Source organism: Macaca fascicularis, chromosome 4, assembly GCF_037993035.2.
Source record: "Macaca fascicularis isolate 582-1 chromosome 4, T2T-MFA8v1.1".
Taxonomy (NCBI): domain Eukaryota; kingdom Metazoa; phylum Chordata; class Mammalia; order Primates; family Cercopithecidae; genus Macaca; species Macaca fascicularis.
The window spans coordinates 76,005,317-76,024,687 of NC_088378.1; the positions used below are offsets into that span (position 1 = coordinate 76,005,317).

Consider the following 19,371-nt stretch of genomic DNA (forward strand, 5'->3'; position numbering starts at 1 on the left):
TCCTATATATTTTTTTCTGATCAAATTTATTATACAGGTAGAGCTTAAAGAGCCTAGAGGTTTTGTTAACTTGCCTTACAACCATAGCACAGGCACCTCTTAGACCTTCTTTCTAATACAAGTTATTTTTTGTGGGAGAGAGGGCAAGCCATGACAAATCTTGAATGAAACTGTTTTACATTTAATATTTTGGTGACCTCCAGAGGTATAGCTCTCCCATGTTTTTGGTAAAAGAGAAGTCTTGTTGCATTAGACACTAGGTGGTCTAACCTTGGACATTCTCTTAAGGGAACATAAGGGCCTGACTTGCCATGCTGCCTGGTTAGAAGGTCATCTTGTCCTCCTGGGGCAGTGTGTTAGAGTAGTATGGGGCACGCCAGAATACCTCTTCATGAACTTTTAGCTCAAGCACCTACACATGTCCTTGGTTGAACCCCAGATTTCTAGACCCTGGAGTTCCATGCCATCAAGTATTGAAAGAGATAATTTTGGTCTAAAATATTTAAGGGAAAGGTATTATAAATAGTTGCCATTTACTAAAAGTAAGTATATTTACTGAATACCTACAGTATACTGGGCACTGGGCTGAGTACTAGGACGTAGTCCTAGTGTTCAAGTAGAGTTCATCGCCTGGTGTGACTTCTGTCCTCACTGAATATACAGTCTAGACAAAATCACAAGAGGAAAACATTTTGATGAGACGGTCAGGGCATATAGGTACCAAATAGGTCCCAGAGGACTTAGTTCATTTGTCAGAGAGGTTATTTAGCATTGCCTATTTATACATTGGAGGACGTCTCCCAAATATCATAATTTAAAATTTAGCATAGTTAATATACTTTTTTTTCCCCATTGACCCCACTATAAGTGAACAAGATCAGGCAGTTTTGATTTTTTATGATCAAATTCTTCAAACAGAAAAGTCAAAGAGCAGTACAATGAACAACTTTATAATCACCACCTAGATTTAATAGTTAACATGTTGTTATATTTGCTTTACCTACTTTTTTTTGTACAGAAGTATTTTAAAGTAAATTACAGATATCATGACATTTAATGCCTAATCACTTTTGAATGTAGTTCTGGGAAATAAGGATGTTTTCTTCTTGTAGTAGGCAGCCCCCAAAATGGATCACAGTGACCCCTGCCTCCTGCTGTGCAGCCTCTTGTGTATTTCTCTCCCTGTGAGTGTAGGCTGGACCTAGTGATTTGCTTTTATTTTTACATTTTTATTTTTTTGAGACAGAGTATCGCTCTGTCACCAGGCTGGAGTGCAGTGGTGTGATCTTGGCTCATTGAAACTTCTTCCTCCCGGGTTCAAGTGATTCTCCTGCCTCAGCCTCCTGAGTAGCTGGGACCCCAGGCATGTGCCACCATGCCCGGCTAATTTTTGTATTTTTAGTAGAGACAGGGTTTCACCATGTTGGCCAGGCTGGTCTCGAACTCCTGACCTCAAGTGATCCGCCCGCCTCAGCCTCCCAAAGTGCTGGGATTACAGGTGTGAGCCACTGCACCTGGCTGTGATTTGCCTTTAACAAGTAGAATGTGGCAGAAGCATCGGGATGAACCAACATTCAATAACAAAATGAATGTGGCTTCTATCTTAGGCATCCTTTCTTTTTTCCTCTTGCCCTCTCACTTGTTTGCTCTGACAGAAGTCAGCTCTGAGGTGAACTGATCTATAGAGAGGTCCATCTTTGGCCACGAACCAGTGAGGACTTGAGATGTACTAACAGCCATGTGAGTGAGTTTGGAAGGAGATCCTCCCCAAGTCAACCCTTGAGATAACTGCAAAGGGCTGGCATCTTCATTGCAGCCTGTGAGACACCTTGAGCCAGAGGCACCCAGCTAAGGCTATCTGGTTTCTTGACCACAGAAACTGCAAGATAACCCTTGTCTGTTGTTCTAAGCTGCAAAATTTGGGGGTAATTTATTATGCAGACAGCAATAACTAATATACCTACATAGCCCCAATCCTATTAATCCCAGTAGGCACTTCTTTCAGCTGCTGCTGGGCTGTGCAGAGTAAAGCCAAGCTGTCAGAAGAGGTTGTCATAGCTTATCCTGCTATGGTGGGTGGCAAGTACCCAATCTCAGTTGCCTCAAGTTATTTATTTAGATAAAAAGTTTTACATCTTGTAGAAGTAGAATCTTATCTTTCAGTCTCTCCAGGGACTATTATTATTAGCCATTCTGATTTTAGCAGGAGTATTCTCATCTTGGCTGTGAAGAAACCAGGATCTATTCCAAGATTACAGATCTTGGCGCACAAGAGGTTTCTGTTTCTGGCTTCAGTGATCTTTGAGAAAGAAGTGTGCACTGGAGAAAGTTCTGTGGCCATCCTGGTTTTTATTCACTTTCTTTCCTTCTTAAAATTTTTTGATTTTTAATTTTTGTGGGTACATAGTAGGCATATATATTTATGAGGTACATGAGGTGTTTCGGTACAAGCATGCAATGCCTGTGGCCATTCTTAACCATTGAATTGTCAGGACACAGAGACAAGCACATTCGGTAGAGTAGTAACATGGTCTCCCACAGAGTAGAAGATAGAGATTCAGTCCTGCACTTGAAGAGAAGCATCACACAAGAGTTTTGACATGATGTCCAGCATGCTGATGAATGTATGGTTTGAGAAGGTTTAGGATTTCCATGTTTAAATATAAGATCGAATGCAATTTGGTTTCCTCCTAAGGGATTGTGTCTAGCGAGTTAATCTGAGCAAGGCTCACCACTCTGGGCATGTCCTAAACAGCGCTGGTGGTTAAAGATTTTTTACCAGTTTTTGGTGATTATGTACTTGTTTGAAAGTGGTCAAGGATCCTGGATTCCAGCTAAGGTGAAGCCTAAATCCATAAAATGAGGAAAGGTCCTTCAGGAATGTGGAGTCTGCCTGCAGAGTTGAGCTTTTCTGGCCCCGATGGCCAAACACAAAACCTCCCACTAGAATCTACTACTATTCAGCTTTCTCAAAAGATGGGCGGGTTCCTTATAAAAGGATTTGAACTTAAATTTCAACATGACATTGTGTTCTTTCTGATGTGGTGTTTCATTAACCAGAATCTGGGGGCTACCAGATAGTCGTTATTGAATAAAGAGATAGAACAGCTTGTTCCTTTGATTGCCCAGCACAGGGCAGATGAGACAGAAATGAAATTGAGGGGAAAGCCTGTCTTGGAATGCAGTTTGAATTGAGTGATATGTTTTCTTTATCCTCAGAAGATGTATTTGGGAAAGTGATACTGGGGAGAGAGACTCATATAATTTTTATAGCCCTCAGATCTCACCATGTCAGCTGAATTGTGCAGTCACTCAGAAGCAACAATATTGCAGCAGCTTCAAGAAGAGAGAGAACCAGGAAGGCTGATCATCAGTGAGTTGGTAAAACTGATATCTTTGTTGGAGATGTTAGCTGTAGATCTTTAAGGCTTCCGGGAGCTGCTTAGTGATGCTAAATTATAAGTGAGCCTGAGTAGGCATTTGCCTCATCCTGAGGAATACTTTCCTAATTTAGATATGTAAAGTCTTTCCACACTGGTGCAAATCCTTCATCTAAGTTTCCTAAAATTATAAAGTATGCCCATGGATTCTCTGAGTGTCCGGAGTTCAGAAAGTGTTCAGACACATTAATAGAGGAGAAGTACAGAGGAGTATACATAACCCATTGCTTAGAGTCAGGGATTTATGCACTTCCTGCTTTCATCCATAAGGAATTGTAAGAGCTGGGACATCAGCAAAGAGACAGGGTGATGGTGGCATTGGTGGCCAGTGAGAAAGGTGTCGAGATAGTTCATATGAGCTGAAAAGAGATACATTTTTGTGTGTTCTTTCAGGAAGTCTTATTAAAAATTACAGGAGTATCTAGTTGCTTTCTAGAATGAAATCTGAAGAGGGATTAAATTAAGGAGCTTCTTCTGGTATTTTCTCTACCCACGTTTTTTTTTTCCCAGAGTGTGAGCAAATTGGCGATCGTGAGCTAATCACAATCTATACAGTGATTTTAGAGTACGCTTGTATGAAAACAAGCGCTTTTTGAAGGAAGTGGCTTCTCTTATATATTATTTCTGACAAAGTGGGGTCTGATCAGTTGTATAAGGGAACAGGAAGTAGATTTTATTTTTCCTATAGCTTTGCCCTGTGGGACATTCACTTGCGGAAAAAAAGTTTTAAGTGTGTGCTCTTTGATGCTTGGATGGTAAGATTACTGTGACCTCCTATTTCCTTGGGAAAAGCACTCAAAATCTTTGTTTCTTAATTTTTATTCAATTTCCAGTTAATGAAAGGTGAGAGAGGGACAATTAGAAGTGTGAATAATGTCCACATTGATTTTACTATAATTGCCTGCTTATAAATCACATGAGTGCTCAGGTATAGGGAACCCTATGTAAAACACACAATTGTACTTTATCTCTTAGACTCATAGAGAAATGAGTCTTGGAAAATCTTTTGATTATTCTCTTTAGTTTCTCCCTTGAACTTACATTTTATAGCACAGCCAGCCTTGTCTCCTTTGTCACTTATAGAATTTGGAAATTTAGCTAAATTGTGGAAGTGGAGCTGACAGTGACCAGTGGGAAGTGGGAAAAGAATTAGGGAGGAAGGAGATGAGATTCAAACGTTCATTTCTGTAGTGTTTCTAGTGGTCTGAAATAAACTTTCTGTCTACTATCTCATAATAATATATATGAAAACAGGTGATCAGTATTTCCTTAGAAGTATGTTAGTGTAGGCTAGGAATGGGTGTTGTGATAGAATAAATATGGCCATAATTTTTTTTGTGAGTTCCAGAGGAAAGAACTGAGATGCATGGTAGAAGTTCTAAGGCTATTTTGTTTCAGTATAAGGAACCATCTAACCACAGAATAGTCTGCCCTGCCCAATAAATTATGGGAGAGAAGTTTCAGCAGGGTTGGGGTTGGGATGGTGAGTATTTGGTAGGAAAGTGTGAGAAGGGATTCCTATACTTGGAGAGAGGTTGGACTGGTTCTGTCCACATTACTTGTTTTGACTATTGGAGATGAGTATAAAACAATTTCTTGTGTTAGAATAGCACCTCCTAGTTTGCAAAATGCTTTCACATTATTATACTTTTTAATCACTATTACAGGTCTACATTCTGAGAAAGGACAGAGATCAAACATAATTAAGGCTATCATAACCTTAATTGATGTTTCCTATGTGATAGGTGCCAGATGGACAGAGAAGTAAAATAGAGGTTTACTTGCCCTCAAAGTGTTTAAAAATTATTAGGAGATAGGACCTACACGTAGGTAGGACTGAAAGATGGCTGTGTGATTTACCTAATGTGTGAGCTAGACCAGTGGTTCTCAAAGTGTGGTTCCTGGAGCAGCAGTACCGGCATTACTTGGGCTCTTGTTAGAAATGCGGTTCTTGGATCTCACTCTGTACCTACTGAATCAGAAACTCCTGGGATCAGGGACTTGAGTGAGTTTTTTAGAAAAATCTTTCAAGGCCTAGTGTGGTGGTGTATGCCTATAATCCCAGCACTTTGGAGGCCAGGTCGGGAGGATCACTTGCACCCAGGAGTTCAAAACCAGCCTAGGGAACATAATGAGGTCTCATCTCTACTAAAAAAGGCAGGAAAAAAAAGCCTTCCAGGTGATTATACTACATGCTCAAGTTTAAGACCAATGATATACTCTAGTTTAGCCCAGTACTTCTTAAGCTTCACTGTGCACAAGAATCACCTGAAACAGTGCTATTCAAAGTCTGGTCCAAGAACTGCAGACTCTCCTGGTGATTTTAATGCCTCTAAAGTTTGAGAAACCCTGACCCGAAAGCTTGTTAAACACAGGTTCTGTTGTCCCATTCCCAAGAATTCTGATTCAGTTGATGGGATCTGAGAATTTCTAACTAATACTCAGATGCTGCTGGTGCTGCTAGACTACTCTCTGAGTAGCCTCACTCTAAGCAATACGTCCCTCTGGGATTTAGCAGAGGCGTGGACAATGAGAGGTTCCAGTAAACTGGGACAGTGTGGGAAGCCTTCATGCAGTGGAGGAGGTAGGACTTGGTCTGAGTCCTAAGGGAAAGGTCAGGCTTAGATAGCCAGCGTTATTTGGAGCAGGGAGGATAGGATGAGCACCTACATGTTTGGCTGAAGTAGACCATTCATAGGAGGTAGAGCTCAGCTTGTCCTGCCCAGGTCTGGAGAGCGTCGCACACTGTCAGCTCTCGTGCATCCTCCCCAAGGAGGCAGCTCAGAGCCAGGCAGCAAGCAAACAGCCCAGGATTGTGAGCACTCCTCAGTTATGCTGCGTATGCCCCCAATTCCCCAGTGGAACTTTCAGGTGCATGTGACTCTCTGCTTGTCCCCTCCTATTCTCTTGGTTCCTTTGCTCATCAAGTTCAGCTTGCTTCAGCTTTGCAGCTTGCTAGTTCCCTCAATTTGGCCTAAGTCTTCAGGCCTGGATTCTGGACATTCTTCTCAGACTCAATATTGCTTCCATTCTCCCTGGACAACTGTGCGTCTTTGTCCTCTATTGTTCTCCCTGCCCTGCTCATCCAGCCATCCGCTCAGTTACTACTCAGTGGGGGTGAAGAACCTAGTCTACATGCTCAGTCCTCTTCCACATACTCTTGTCTTTGCTGTGTCCCTTATCTCCTGGTCAACCCTCTGTGGCTGCCCATGACAGCCACAGAAGTGGAAGACAATGTGGGAAGAGCTGGTCAGGCTTGGTGGTCAGGATAAGCAGCCTTGGGTTAATCAAGGTCACTAAAGGCTTATAACCAACGATCCATGATATAGTCCAATCACAGTGAACTCAAGTCTGTGTAAGAGAGCTAATGTCCATCAGGACCCCTTAACATTCTTGTTATTCATGGTTTAGTACTTCCACTCAGTTTTTTGTCATCCTTGGGTGTCCCAATGGTTCCTTCATCTACAATATGGCCTTTCTCACAGAGAGGAGCTGCCTAAACCACCAGGAGAGGTCATATGAAATTCTACAGATATCCAGGGCCAACTGTCATTCTCCAGCCGCACAGTAGAACCAGCCACTCCCCCTGCCACTCCCTCTGTGGGCTCTCCTTCTCCAGATCCACATGGCCCCTCCCTCTTTCTGCATAGTCACCGTCCTTGTATTTCATTCCTGGTCTCTGCTGTCTGATTGCCACGTGAAGACCAAGCCATGAGGTCTGTTGGGTCACTCTGGGCACCTGAAGTCACTTTGCTACTATCAGCATGTAGACTCACCCTCATCATCAGGAGGGCTCTGCACCCTTGGGGAGGTGTTCTGGGTGCTTAGAAGCTGGCCTCAGGTGGAGCATACTTCAGAAGGTCTGATGTACCCTCGTCCCTTCACACCCGGGGCTTTGATGTTTTCAATCTTCATTTTCCCTCACCAGTGGTTCACAGGTCACATTCCGAGCTTGGAGGCTGGCAGGGGAATTACAGGTGCCCACATATCCCTCAGCTGCTTCTGTCCATCCTGTGGAAGTCACCGGATGGTTCACCTCCCAAAAATGAAGCTCACAGTGTCTCATCACCCAAGTCTCCTCCCTCAGTGCCCTTCACAAGTGTCCTGAGTGTTCTGCTTTTGTCAAAACCCCCTGGTCGTGAGACCCGGGGCCACTTTGCGAACCCCAAGAGTGCTGCAGTCTGAAGCCTTTAACTTGGCCTCTTTGTCTCTAAGCAGAGTCAAATCTAATTCGATTTCCTTAAAAAAAATTTCTTTTGCCAAGCTCCCAAAGGCCAAAGCTAGAACAATTTGAGCAACAAAATAATGAGAGTATTGGATTATAGCCTATAGAATAAAATAGATATCCATTAGTGCATACTTACATAAATAAATAATTGAATACATTAGGAAATGGGAAAGAAAGGACAGTAGAATTCTGATCAATACGAAGAATGAGAGAAATCGAAACTCACAATGAAGCAAACACCACAGTAATATTTGCTTCAGATAACATCCACCAGTGGACACTAAAATTAGCAGGCCAAAGTTTGAGGAGAAACAGGATATTTATAAAGTCTCAAAGTGTCTCTGTCAAGATTATTAGTTACAAAGGAATAAATCTGGCCGGGCGTGGTGGCTCACGCCTGTAATCCCAGCACTTTGGGAGGCCGAGGTGGGCGGATCACAAGGTCAGGAGATCGAGACCATGGTGAAACCCCATCTCTAGTAAAAATAGAAAAAATTAGCCGGGCGCAGGGGCAGGCGCCTGTAGTCCCAGCTACTCGGGAGGCTGAGGCAGGAGAATGGTGTGAACCCAGGAGGCGGAGCTTGCAGTGAGCCGAGATTGCGCCACCGCACTCCAGCCTGGGCGACAGAGCGAGACTCCGTCTCAAAAAAAAAAACAAAAAAAACCAAAAAAAACAAAAAAACAAAGGAATAAATCTTAACTTTATAGTGAAAAATCTAGCAGATGGCATCTTTACCACATGGTTAAGATTAATATCGTAATCTTAATATCGTAAGATTAATAGTCATAAGATATAGGACATTACATGCTCCCTGATATGATGCCCTGCAAAGGTGTATTAGTCAGGATTCTTCAGAGAAACCAATCCATTAGGATTTATTATACGAAGTTGGCTTACACAATTATGGAAGCTGACAAGTTCCAAGATCTGCAGGATGAACTGGCAAGGTGGAGACCTCGGAGGGACCAGTGTCCCAGTTTGAAGCCAAGATCGTGCCACTGCACTCCAACCTGGGCAACAGAGTGAGACTCTGTCTCAAAAAAAAAAAAAACAAAAAAGTCTTAGGAAGTTGATAGTGTCAGATGGGATGTGGAAAGGACTGGAGAAAGGGAGGGGCTATCATGAGTGCTAATGTACGTTATGTCATTTCATCCTCACAATAGCCCAAAGAAATAGACACTCTTAGTTTCATCCCCATTTCCAGATGGGAAAACTGAGGCTGTAGAGGTTATGTGATGACCAGATTCCCACAGTGAATAACAGTGATGCCAGGATGTGAACCAGGCAGATGCATCTCCCCCAGTGCTCCTTCCATATGCAGCAGTGTCTAACAGTAGCCTGGGAGTTGACTTGGGTCAGTTTTAATAGGTTGAGTGTGATAGTCCGGTGACAAGGCCTGGATGAAGTCAGTAGTGTGAAACATCCTTTCATGAGAGCCTGATGCCAGGGCTGAGCCTGTGACCTCATAGCTTCTCTTAATGTTTTCCGTGGAAGCTGGTCCTCAGAGGTGAGAACCTTGCCAGGACCATGTAGTGTCATGGGAAATCTCACCTCCAAACCTCTTAAGGAGCTTAGGCTTCTTGTTTTTCCTGGGGAAATGTATTTAAATTAACAATGTAAGTGCTGATGTTGGCTGTGCTTGCTTTGGGTTACTTTTGAGACGATTTAAGCAAACTTCCAGGTGTTCTTAAGCATCACAGACTTGACTTAACTAGAGTTTGAGATGAGTTCCCCAGAGGTCTGGTGGTGATCAATTCTCCCTTTTTTCCATGAATGCCCTCTCTCATCTGCTTATTTTGATATGTTCCTTGTGTTGCTATCCTTTGGGTTGGTGTATCACATGATTGCTTAATTCATTTTACCTTTGTTCTATTTTTTTTTAAGCAAAAGGGTGTGCATGCATTTAGACTCTGCAAAGCTTTTTGGTATTCAGTATAAGAATGTGTAATAGAGTGTGCTGAATGCCATTGTGATGATGTGAGGTAGTGCGGGCCAGCCCAGTGACTTCTCTGCTTTATTTACTGCAGGTGATAAGAAGTACATCATGGGGCCCAAGCTTTCCACTCTTGACGCCACTGTCTTTGGACACTTGGCACAGGCAATGTGGACCTTACCAGGGACAAGACCTGAACGGCTGATCAAAGGCAAGCCCTACACACCTCTTCAGGTTTTGGGGCTTACTGGGGCTGGGTGGGCAGTGGGGTAGCCCAGTGGAGAATTCTAGACCAATGCTTTGGTCTTGGGTGTGCTTTATGGAGATACCAGGCTGTGGTGTACAGGGCTAGGGCTGGTTCTCTGTACTCAGGATACTTTGGGGTGGAAGAGAGTCTGGGCTTCTCACCTGTTGTCTTGCCCAGACTATGTTCTTAGTAGTGCTGACACAGATCCTGCCATGTTTTTATGCTAGCGCTTTTCTTCCATCTGCTTACATAGTGGGACTTAAGATTTGTTCCTGAAATAGGGTTTGAATTCCACCTAGTGCCCTTGGTTTGCTGGTTTTCCTTAATTTCCTTTGGGCAGTGGGGGCTCCCCACTTTCTGGTATATCCAGTGCTACAGCAACCACGGTGGGGTGACGCTGATGAACTCACTGACTGTTTCAGATGTTCTGAGTCTAAACCGTTCTTAGATGTTGCACATGTAACTGTAAGTACATAGGATTCTGTGCCATTTGCATTCAAGCCACTCTCTCCTCCTGTTCTAACAGAGTGGCTGTAGATCATACACTAAGAGTAGCAGAGCGGCCAGATGCAGTGGCTCTTGCCTGTAGTCCCAGCACTTTGGGAGGCCAAAGCAGGCAGATCACAAGGTCAGGAGTTCAAGACCAGCCTGGCCAACATGGCAAAACCCCATCTCTACTAAAAATACAAAAATTAGCTGGGCATGGTGGCATGCACCGGTAATCCCGGCTACTCGGGAGGCTGAGGCAGGAGAATCGCTTGAACACAGGAGGCGGAGGTTGCAGTGAGCCAAGATCATGCCACTGCACTCCAGCCTGGGTGACAGAGTAAGACTCTGTCTTAAATTAAAAAATAAAACTAGTAGAGCTAAAAAGTTCAAGACTGTGGGAAAATGAAAATGTCAACAAATATTTTGTAAGTCTAGTGCTTTCCAAAGTATTATTATTATTATTATTTTTGAGACAGAGTCATGCTGTGTCACCCAGGCTGGAGTGCAGTGGTACAATCTTGGCTCACTGCAACCTCCACCTCCCGAGTTCAAGAGATTCTCCTGCCTTAGCCTCCTGAGTAGCTGCGATTACAGGCGTGCACCACCATGCCCAGCTAATTTTTGTATTTTTAATAGAGATGGGGTTTTGCCATGTTGGTGAGGCTGGTCTTGAATGCCTGACCTCAAGTGATCTGCCCACCTTGGCTTCCCAAAGAGCTAGGATTACAGGCATGAGCCACCATGCCCGGTCGCCCAAAGTATTATTTATGTTACTTTTGACCAAAGAAATACAATCTTAGTACTTTTTTTGTGTGATGTGTACCTTGGATGTGAGGCCTGTCAGAATTACAAGAGACATGAGAGGGGAAGCTAAGGAGCAAGGATAAGTAGAACCCGTGCTAGAGGATGAACATATATGTGTGAGTGGGTGTGGGGTTGTAGCCAAAAGTAAAATTCATGGTGGAAATGGCATACAGAAAGACAGCTCACCTTGGATTGATGTGCAAGGGACCAGATCTTGGGGGGTGTGTGTGTGTGTGTGTGTGTGTGTGTGTGTGGTGGGGTAGGGTGGTGGGATATACAGATGGTTCCTGACTTACCATTGTTTGACTTATGATTGTTGAACTTTAAGGTTGCGAAAAACAATACTTACTCGGTAGAAACCATACTTTGAATTTTGATCTCTTCCTGGGCTGTCCATATGTGTGGTGCAATACTCTCTTCTGATGCCAGGGGGTGGCATTGAGCCACACTTTCCAATCAGCCATATAATCATGAGGGTAAACAACTGATACTGTACAGTGTGCTGTGTTGCCAGATGATTTTGCCTTACTGTAGGTTAATGTAAGTGTTCTGAGCACGTTTAAGGCAAGCTAAACTAATGTATGATGTTTGGCGGGTTAGGGGTGTTAAATGCATTTTGGACTTTATATATATATGTGTATATATATACACACACATATATATACATATGTACATATACGTATACATATATATGTTTTAATGGGGTCTTGCTCTGTTGCCTAGGCTAGAGTGAAGTGGCATGATTGTAGCTTACTGTAATCTCAAACTCCTGGGTTCAAGTAATCCTCCTGTCTCAGCCTACTGAGTAGCTGGTACTTCATGACTGAGACACCATGTCCAGCTAATTAAGAAAACTTTTTTTTTTTTTAAATAAATGAGGTCTTCCTGTGTTGCCCAGGCTGGTCTTGACATCCTGGCCTCAAGTGATCCTCCTACCTCAGCCTCCCAAGTAGCTGAGATTACAGGTATGAACCACCGTGCCCAGCTGATTTATATTTTTAGCTTTCAATGGGTTTATAGGGATGTGTCCCCATATAAGTCAAGGAGCATCTGTATGTGGCAGCCAGGGCTTCTGGGAGAGGCTTCCCCTGCATAGTTGCGTGGGAACTGTTTGAGGCAGTACCTAAGCAAGTACCTGGGGGCCAGGGATGTGGGGATCGAAGTTCAATAATTAGGTTTGGGGAAGAGGATTGACAAGAGTTAATCAAAATGTTTATGTCCAACTGAGCAGGCTGGGTATATAGATGAGAGACCAGTAGAATAGCACATAGAATGCTCTTAATAAATGTTGGATGGATAGCTGGATGGGTGAATGGATGGATGGATAAATAGATGGACGGATGGGTGAATGGATGGATGGATAGATGGATGGATGGATGGAACCAAGCAAGGCAGAATCATACAAGAAACTGAGGCAGGCAAGCAGTCATGTGTGGGTGTCATGTAGATGGGTGGGGAGGTGGTGGAGCCTGCAGCTCTGTGTGTGTGTGTGTGTGTGTGTGTGTGTGTGTGTGTGTGTGTGTATGTATGTGTGTGTCGATTCATGTGCATGCCCAGGAGGTTAGACCAGGCTGACGCCAGCAGCACTCACTCTCCACATCCTCTTATTGGTGGGGACAGAGCCCCGGATACATGATCAGACGTCGTTGGAATGGGTCAGGTATTGATCTAAGGTCTTCTGGAAGTTCAGCTGAGTGGGACTAGGGATAGTATGGACTGTCATTTAATTTCCTAAATGGTCATTATGAGGATGTTCCTTGTTTTGCAATACACTGGAACTTCTCTAAATATGCTATCACATTGGTGAGGTTTGTGGCATTTAAAATATCAGTTTCTCTTTAATTTAATCCCATTTTTCCATAGTGATCTAAAAGATGTTGATTCCTTTTAGTTCATTTAGGGCTGTGTTTTATATCCGTTCTCTGTTCCTATTATTTCCTACTCTGTTCCCTCCATTCTCCTACCATACCACCCTTACACACCCACATGTACACACCCACCCACATCTACTCACATGCTCTATACACACCCCCACACACACTCACTTGTACAGTTATACCTACACTTCTACCCGAACACATCCCTACATACACACGTGTGCACATACACATACAAATGTGCACACACACACTGTTGTGGTCATCTGTTACTTCGTCTGAAGTATTTAGAGACCCCATTATCAGTAGAACTCACAGACGCTATAGAATTTTTTCTTTCAGAAATGATGCATTTTTTGTTATGATTTGGCCCTTTTCTCTATTACTTCCTGGAAGGACTTGAGGCATTTCGTGTTCTTTTAAAAGAAATGATCAGCCTTTTGGAGGATTGATTTCGGGCCTCATGCACATCTGGGGAGTCTGACACCATCGTCTGCAGGGGGCTTTTGGCACATAGTTGCATGTACTTTGATTCTTAAAGTAGCTTCCAGCTTTCCCTGGGTACTGGTGTAGCATGAATTATTAAAGTCCACAGGGATCTCTAAATCCCATTTTAGGCATTAGTTCCATACCCTTTCTAAATCTTTGGACGGGAGCTGATAACGTGCAGCCAAACTACTACTGCCGTAATTTGCTCTCAACCTCTTTCCCTGCGTTTGCTGTCTCTGTGGTAGAGACTTTCTCGAGAGGTAACATGAGAAGGGTTAAGTAGAAACAACAAGCAGCCTGGAGATTTTAGAACTGGGTGAAACCCAGGCATGTGAATGGCTCGGATTCTGGCAGTTTTCTGCTTTAGCTTTGGAACAACAGAAGCACCACTGGCCTTGCCTCATTGTGAGTGTGTTTGGATGAATATTAGTTTTTTGGTCCAACGTATTATTTACAAAGCCACACAAGCTACTTCTGGAACCATGTAGAATAGTATGAAAGTTTCCTTCATTTAGATGAGCAGGAGGACAGGCTTTGAATATACATATGTATGCATTTATCTATCTAGATAGACATATAAATATGAGTGATAATTTGCTTACTGAAGAAAATTTAGAAAAGATAGAGAAGTTTTAAAAGAATAAAAAATAACTCGTGACACCATCTTTCACAGAGAACGATTGCTGATATTGTGGTGTGTATCTAATCTTTTATCAAATAGAAGTATGTATATATATATTTTAAGTTGGGACCATAATGTTGATACAATTATAACCTAAAGTTTTAAAATTAACTGTATTTTGGCCATTTCCCTTGTCATGAAATATTCTTCAAAATGGTATTTTTAATAGTTGCATAATATCCTATCCTGTGGCTACATGGTAATTTATGTGATTAATCTATTTCTGGACTTGTGGGTTGTTTTAAATAACTTTTACTAATATTCTATAGTGAATATTGTTATAAATATATACTCTTGCTCATCTCTGGTTATTTCCTTGGGCTAAATTTCTTGTTCGGTAATTACTGTCTCAAAGGGCATAAGCTCTTGGTCTACATGGCTAAATTGCTTTCTAGAAAGATTATACCAATTTATATTCTCATGAGCAAAGTCTGAAAGTACTTCCAATTTTTGTTCCTTGATTGGGGTTGAATATAATTTATTTTGAAATTTTTGCCATTTTATACTGAAAAAATCTCAGCTTTATTATTAGCAACATTCTTAATGTGGAGTCAGATTTGACATTTTAATCAGGGTTCTTATTAGAGAATTGCATGTGGATTGGGGCGCTCCTTAGAACCGATGTGGAGAGCTTGAGAAAGCTGAGAAAAGTGAAATTGAAGCCATAATGGGTCAAGAACTCTGCAGCGTGTCTGCCTGTCCTCCAGAGTCCTATCAAAACCACAGACCTTAATGCGATTTTCTGAATTAGGAGGAGCCCAGCCTTCTGTGCTCTAGGAAAAACCTCATTCAGCAACTTTCACCAGCAATTATTTATTGTACTTGAGTGTCTTTTTACTTAATACTTGATAGATTAAAAAGTGGAAAAAATGCTGCATCTCCTTGACCAGCGTGTAAATATCTCCTCACTCCTGCACTCTTACTGTCCTCCATGTGGAGGGAAGTGTTCAGGAAGAGGTTGCTGTGAGGAGATTTGGGTTTCAGGAAAGGGCTGGATCAAATTACCTTGGCCTGTTTTTGTATTTGGAGATCTGGGAATTAATATTTTTTAGCTTCAAGGAGACAAGGCAAAGGGGGTGTTTTCATTACAGTATTCAAGTATTTTAGGAATTTTTCTGAAGAGGATATATGCTCAGTGTCCTCTATGCCTGCGTGACAGATGCTAAAAGGAGCAACCAAGGGTGTAGTCAGCGCCTAGCGTGGATCTAGAACAGGGAGGTGCTGAGTAAATACCTGTAGAGCAAATGAGTGTGTTTGGATGTTGGCCTAGGTTTTCCAAGTTATTTGCTGGTTCGTGACCGAGGGCTGGCAGGTGCTGCTGTGAGACATTGGCAGGCTTCTCTCTCACCCGCATTCCTGCCTGGCATGATTGGCAGCTGGGAGAACCTTAGTTCTGGATTCTGGATTTGGTTGATAATGTTTTCAGCATCAGATTGTACAGAATGTTTTGATTATTAGAGAAATTAGAGGAATACAGGAATATAAAATGTGTCACTTTATTCAAAGAGCAGGGAGGGTATTTCCATTTGAGAAACCCAAGTCTTTATTCTATCTGGGATTATCTTGTGGGTAGAGGGGCATTCGACTTTCTGATAAATGTCCTCTCAAGTTGTCTGAGAATATCACTTTGTTTCTTACCAATTGATTTTATTGGATTTTTGAATATGAAAAGTAATACATGATGGTTACAGTAAGTTGAATTACAAAGGTATAGTTTAAAAAGTTTATGGCCTTCTCCTCATCCATGTCCAATATTATTTCCACAGAATAACCAATATTAAGGATTTAATGTAAATCCTTTTGCGTCTTTTTTCATGTACAGATTTGCATATGCATATATGTGTTTCAGTTTGTTTATTTTCACTGTTTTTAAACGAAATGGAATTATATATACACATTATCTATAACTTGTTTTTTTCACTTAACAGGATATCATATCATTTTAACAGCTTCACAATATTCTATAGCATAGATGTACCTTAATTTATTTAATCAAAACCTATTGATGGAGATTCAGGCTGTTTTCATCTTTTACTTTTCTTCTTTTTTTTGCTTAAAAAAGCTTCATTTGATATCTATGTACATATATCTTTACATACCACTGCTTTCATTATAGTTGAATAGAGTACTAAAAGTGAAATCCTGGGCCAAGAGATATGCACATTTAAATTTTTGATAGATAACATCGGATTACTTTCCAAAAAAGGTTATAGCAATGTATGCCCCTGCCAGCCATGTAGTACAATGCCTGACCCTCCACGTTCTCATCAGCATTGGATGTTATCAGACTTTTTTTTACCAGTCCAGTGGATGGTACCAGTCCAGTCCCTGGTTCAAGTGATTCTCCTACCTCAGCCTCCTGAGTAGCTGGGACTACAGGCGCCTGCCACCACGACTGGCTAATTTTTGTATTTTTCAGTAGAGATGGAGTTTCACCATGTTGGCCTGTCTGGTCTCGAACTCCTGGCCTCAGGTAATCCGCCCACTTTGGCCTTCCAGAGTGAGGAGATTACAGGTATGAGCCACTGCGCCCAGCCTGTATAGGCATTTATATTAACACAGGCTTATCTCTGTCTCACACACACACACACACACACCCCCCCACCCCGACCACTCCACACAACCTATTTCTACTGCCAACTTTTTCTGTTCTTTTGTCCAGTAGCATGTTAAGTGGCTCAGCTGATGGAGAATCTAGCCACAGAAAGAGATAGGCAAAGCCTGAAAAAGATAAAACCCAACTATAGATGTCCACTCTCTGTTTCACTCTTTATCAGGGGCAGGAATTGAGGAGTGTGTGGGCTCGCAGCTCTTGGCTCATCAAAGCAAACCCTTTCTCAACTACATGTGGGAATGATCACTTCTTTTATGGTAACTCATTGCCATTAAGGGGTGGCACCTGTCTCCTTACAAGTCTTGAGACCTCAAGAATAATTACAGAAAAATATTCCATGACAGGTAGTGCAATACTATTAATTCCCAGGCCATGCTGTCAGCTCATCAGTAGAGAGCTGAGTGGAGGTGAAGGGCATGAGGACTAAGGAGGTTAATATGAATTCAGCAGGTGAGTGAAGCACTTCACATGCCTGGCACACAGTTAGGAGTATATAACCGTTTGCTATTATGATTATTAATTTTTATTATTGCATACTGAAGTGGTATTAATGTCACATGGTCACAGAGCAGGCAACTCTTCCGGAGAAAGGTGAAGAAACAAGCCCGTAGAAAGAAAAGCCATGAATGAAGTGGTATTCATAGATCCCGTGGATCTTGTGAATAGATTCTGATTTTCTGTAGGAAAAGCTAGTAAGGAATGGATTTGATTGAGTCAAATAGGGCTGGCCCCAGGTCCTACTGTGAAGTGACTGTATTTCATCTTTGATGTCTCTTTACCTCCCCAATTAGATATTTTATTTTCTCTTGCTGCTGCCTTCACATCTTTATTCAATTCTTGGTTCCCTGGCATTGGCAGCAATACCTGTTGAGGCGTTTCATGACTGTCCCTATGAGGGAGAAAGTAAGTGAAGGTTTTCCAGGCTGCATCTCCTCAAAAGGAGCAATGGTGTTGACTTCTGGGTTTCTGGCTCCTGAGCATGTGCACAAATATCTTTTAGAAGAGAATAGATTTTTACATAGTGGGGGTTGAGCTGTTATAATTTGAGAAGACTGGAAATGGTGACCTGGAACCAGTACATGTCCATGGGATCCATGAAGCAGGGGGATTTGCTTTGTTTATGATTTGCAGGGGGTGTAAGCAAAACAGCAATCAAGTTTTGAAAAATTTTAACAACATGGGAAAATGTTTACAATAATGTTACAGGAGGTAATATGTAATAATAATGGCAATAGGTAAATAGAAAAAATACTGAAAGAACTTACACCAAAATGTTAATTCTGATTATCTTGGATCAGTGAAATCATGGGTACTTTTTTTCTTCTTCTTTATATATTTGTACAGTTTCTGTATACAGACTAATTCTAATTTTCCAAAATGAGAATATGTTATTTTCCTTAACAGAAAAGTTAAATAGAGTAGTGACAAACTGTCATTAACAGAACCATTAATATGGAAACAACCTAAATGGCCTGTGATGGGGATTCATAAAGATAAACTGAAGCTACGGTACAGCCATTATAACAGTGTGCAGTTACCACTGTGGTCAGAGTGTGAAATTCAAAGATTTTTATTGTACATTGTTCAGTGGAAAAAAGTAGGATAAGAAAAAGAATAGATAGTAAATCCTATATAGCACATGTAAATATATGTAAATGTATGTGTATGTATGTAAATGTAAAAGTATGTACATTTCTGGAAGAACATAAATGAAAATGTTATTATGGGGAATGGGATTATTGGTAATGCTTTTATTTTTTGCTTATCTGTTTTTTCTAATTTTCTGCACTAAAACATGGATTATTTACACTGTAAATGAATATTTATATAACTTAAATCCAAAGATACTCAGAGTAATAATGTCCTATAAGAGACAGTAGCAAATCATATATTTATAAGCAATGTTGCCATCTGCTGGATCAAAGGGAGAAGCTCACCCTCTTTCTTTGTGTTTCATTTGGAATTAGGAAATGAAGGCCAGGTAGAGTGTCACGTTTCAGACAAATGCCTAGACAGTAATAGTGACTTAACACAAGAGTTCCTTTGATTCGTGTAAAAAAGAAGTAGTCTAGTGACTGAGTGGGACCCGGATCCTGAGTACCGCTGTTCAATTTCATGTAAAAATTTAAAAATATCTTATGCTAAGTGTATTTGCAGGCACACTTATCCATAAAGACAATTCTGAGTTATCCATTTTATGGATTTTTTTGGGGGAAAAGTGTATGTCCTAACATAACTTTCTTCAGCTACTTGGCATGGTACTCAGCCCATAGCAACATTGCAAAACTTTGTTGAGTAAACGATTACTTCTGGCTGACTTAATGCAACCAACAGTTGATGTATTTTCATGGAATATAAATTAATTTATATATGAACCAGTCAAAGCATTAGTTCTCTTGATATGTAAACAGAAAATAATAAAATGCTTCCTAAAGCCAAATGATGGTAGTTTATCTGCCATTTTGGATAAACTACCCCCCCACTTCTCATCATCATCAGACTCACTTCTTCATTTCATTCTGCTCACTCACTGAATTTAACTTTTCTCACTCACTGTTTTTTATTAT

The 19,371-nt window shown here is 41.5% G+C and overlaps 1 protein-coding gene across 13 annotated transcripts in view; it reads left to right on the forward strand.

Moving 5' to 3' along the window:
* FAXC (failed axon connections homolog, metaxin like GST domain containing) overlaps positions 1-19,371 on the forward strand; it is a 68,808-nt gene that overhangs the window by 46,325 nt on the left and 3,112 nt on the right. For 4 of the 13 annotated variants that reach the window (XM_045391256.3, XM_005552300.5, XM_065543686.2 and 1 more), the window contains one exon: positions 9,697-9,813. The exons of 1 other annotated variant lie outside the window; for it this stretch is intronic. In XM_045391256.3, coding sequence (XP_045247191.1) covers positions 9,697-9,813 — 117 coding nt within the window. Of the gene's footprint in view, positions 1-3,273; positions 3,382-9,696; positions 9,820-12,021; positions 12,108-19,371 lie in introns of those variants that run through there. 8 more of the 13 variants (XR_012433593.1, XM_074037414.1, XM_045391258.3 and 5 more) reach the window with 5 other exon arrangements.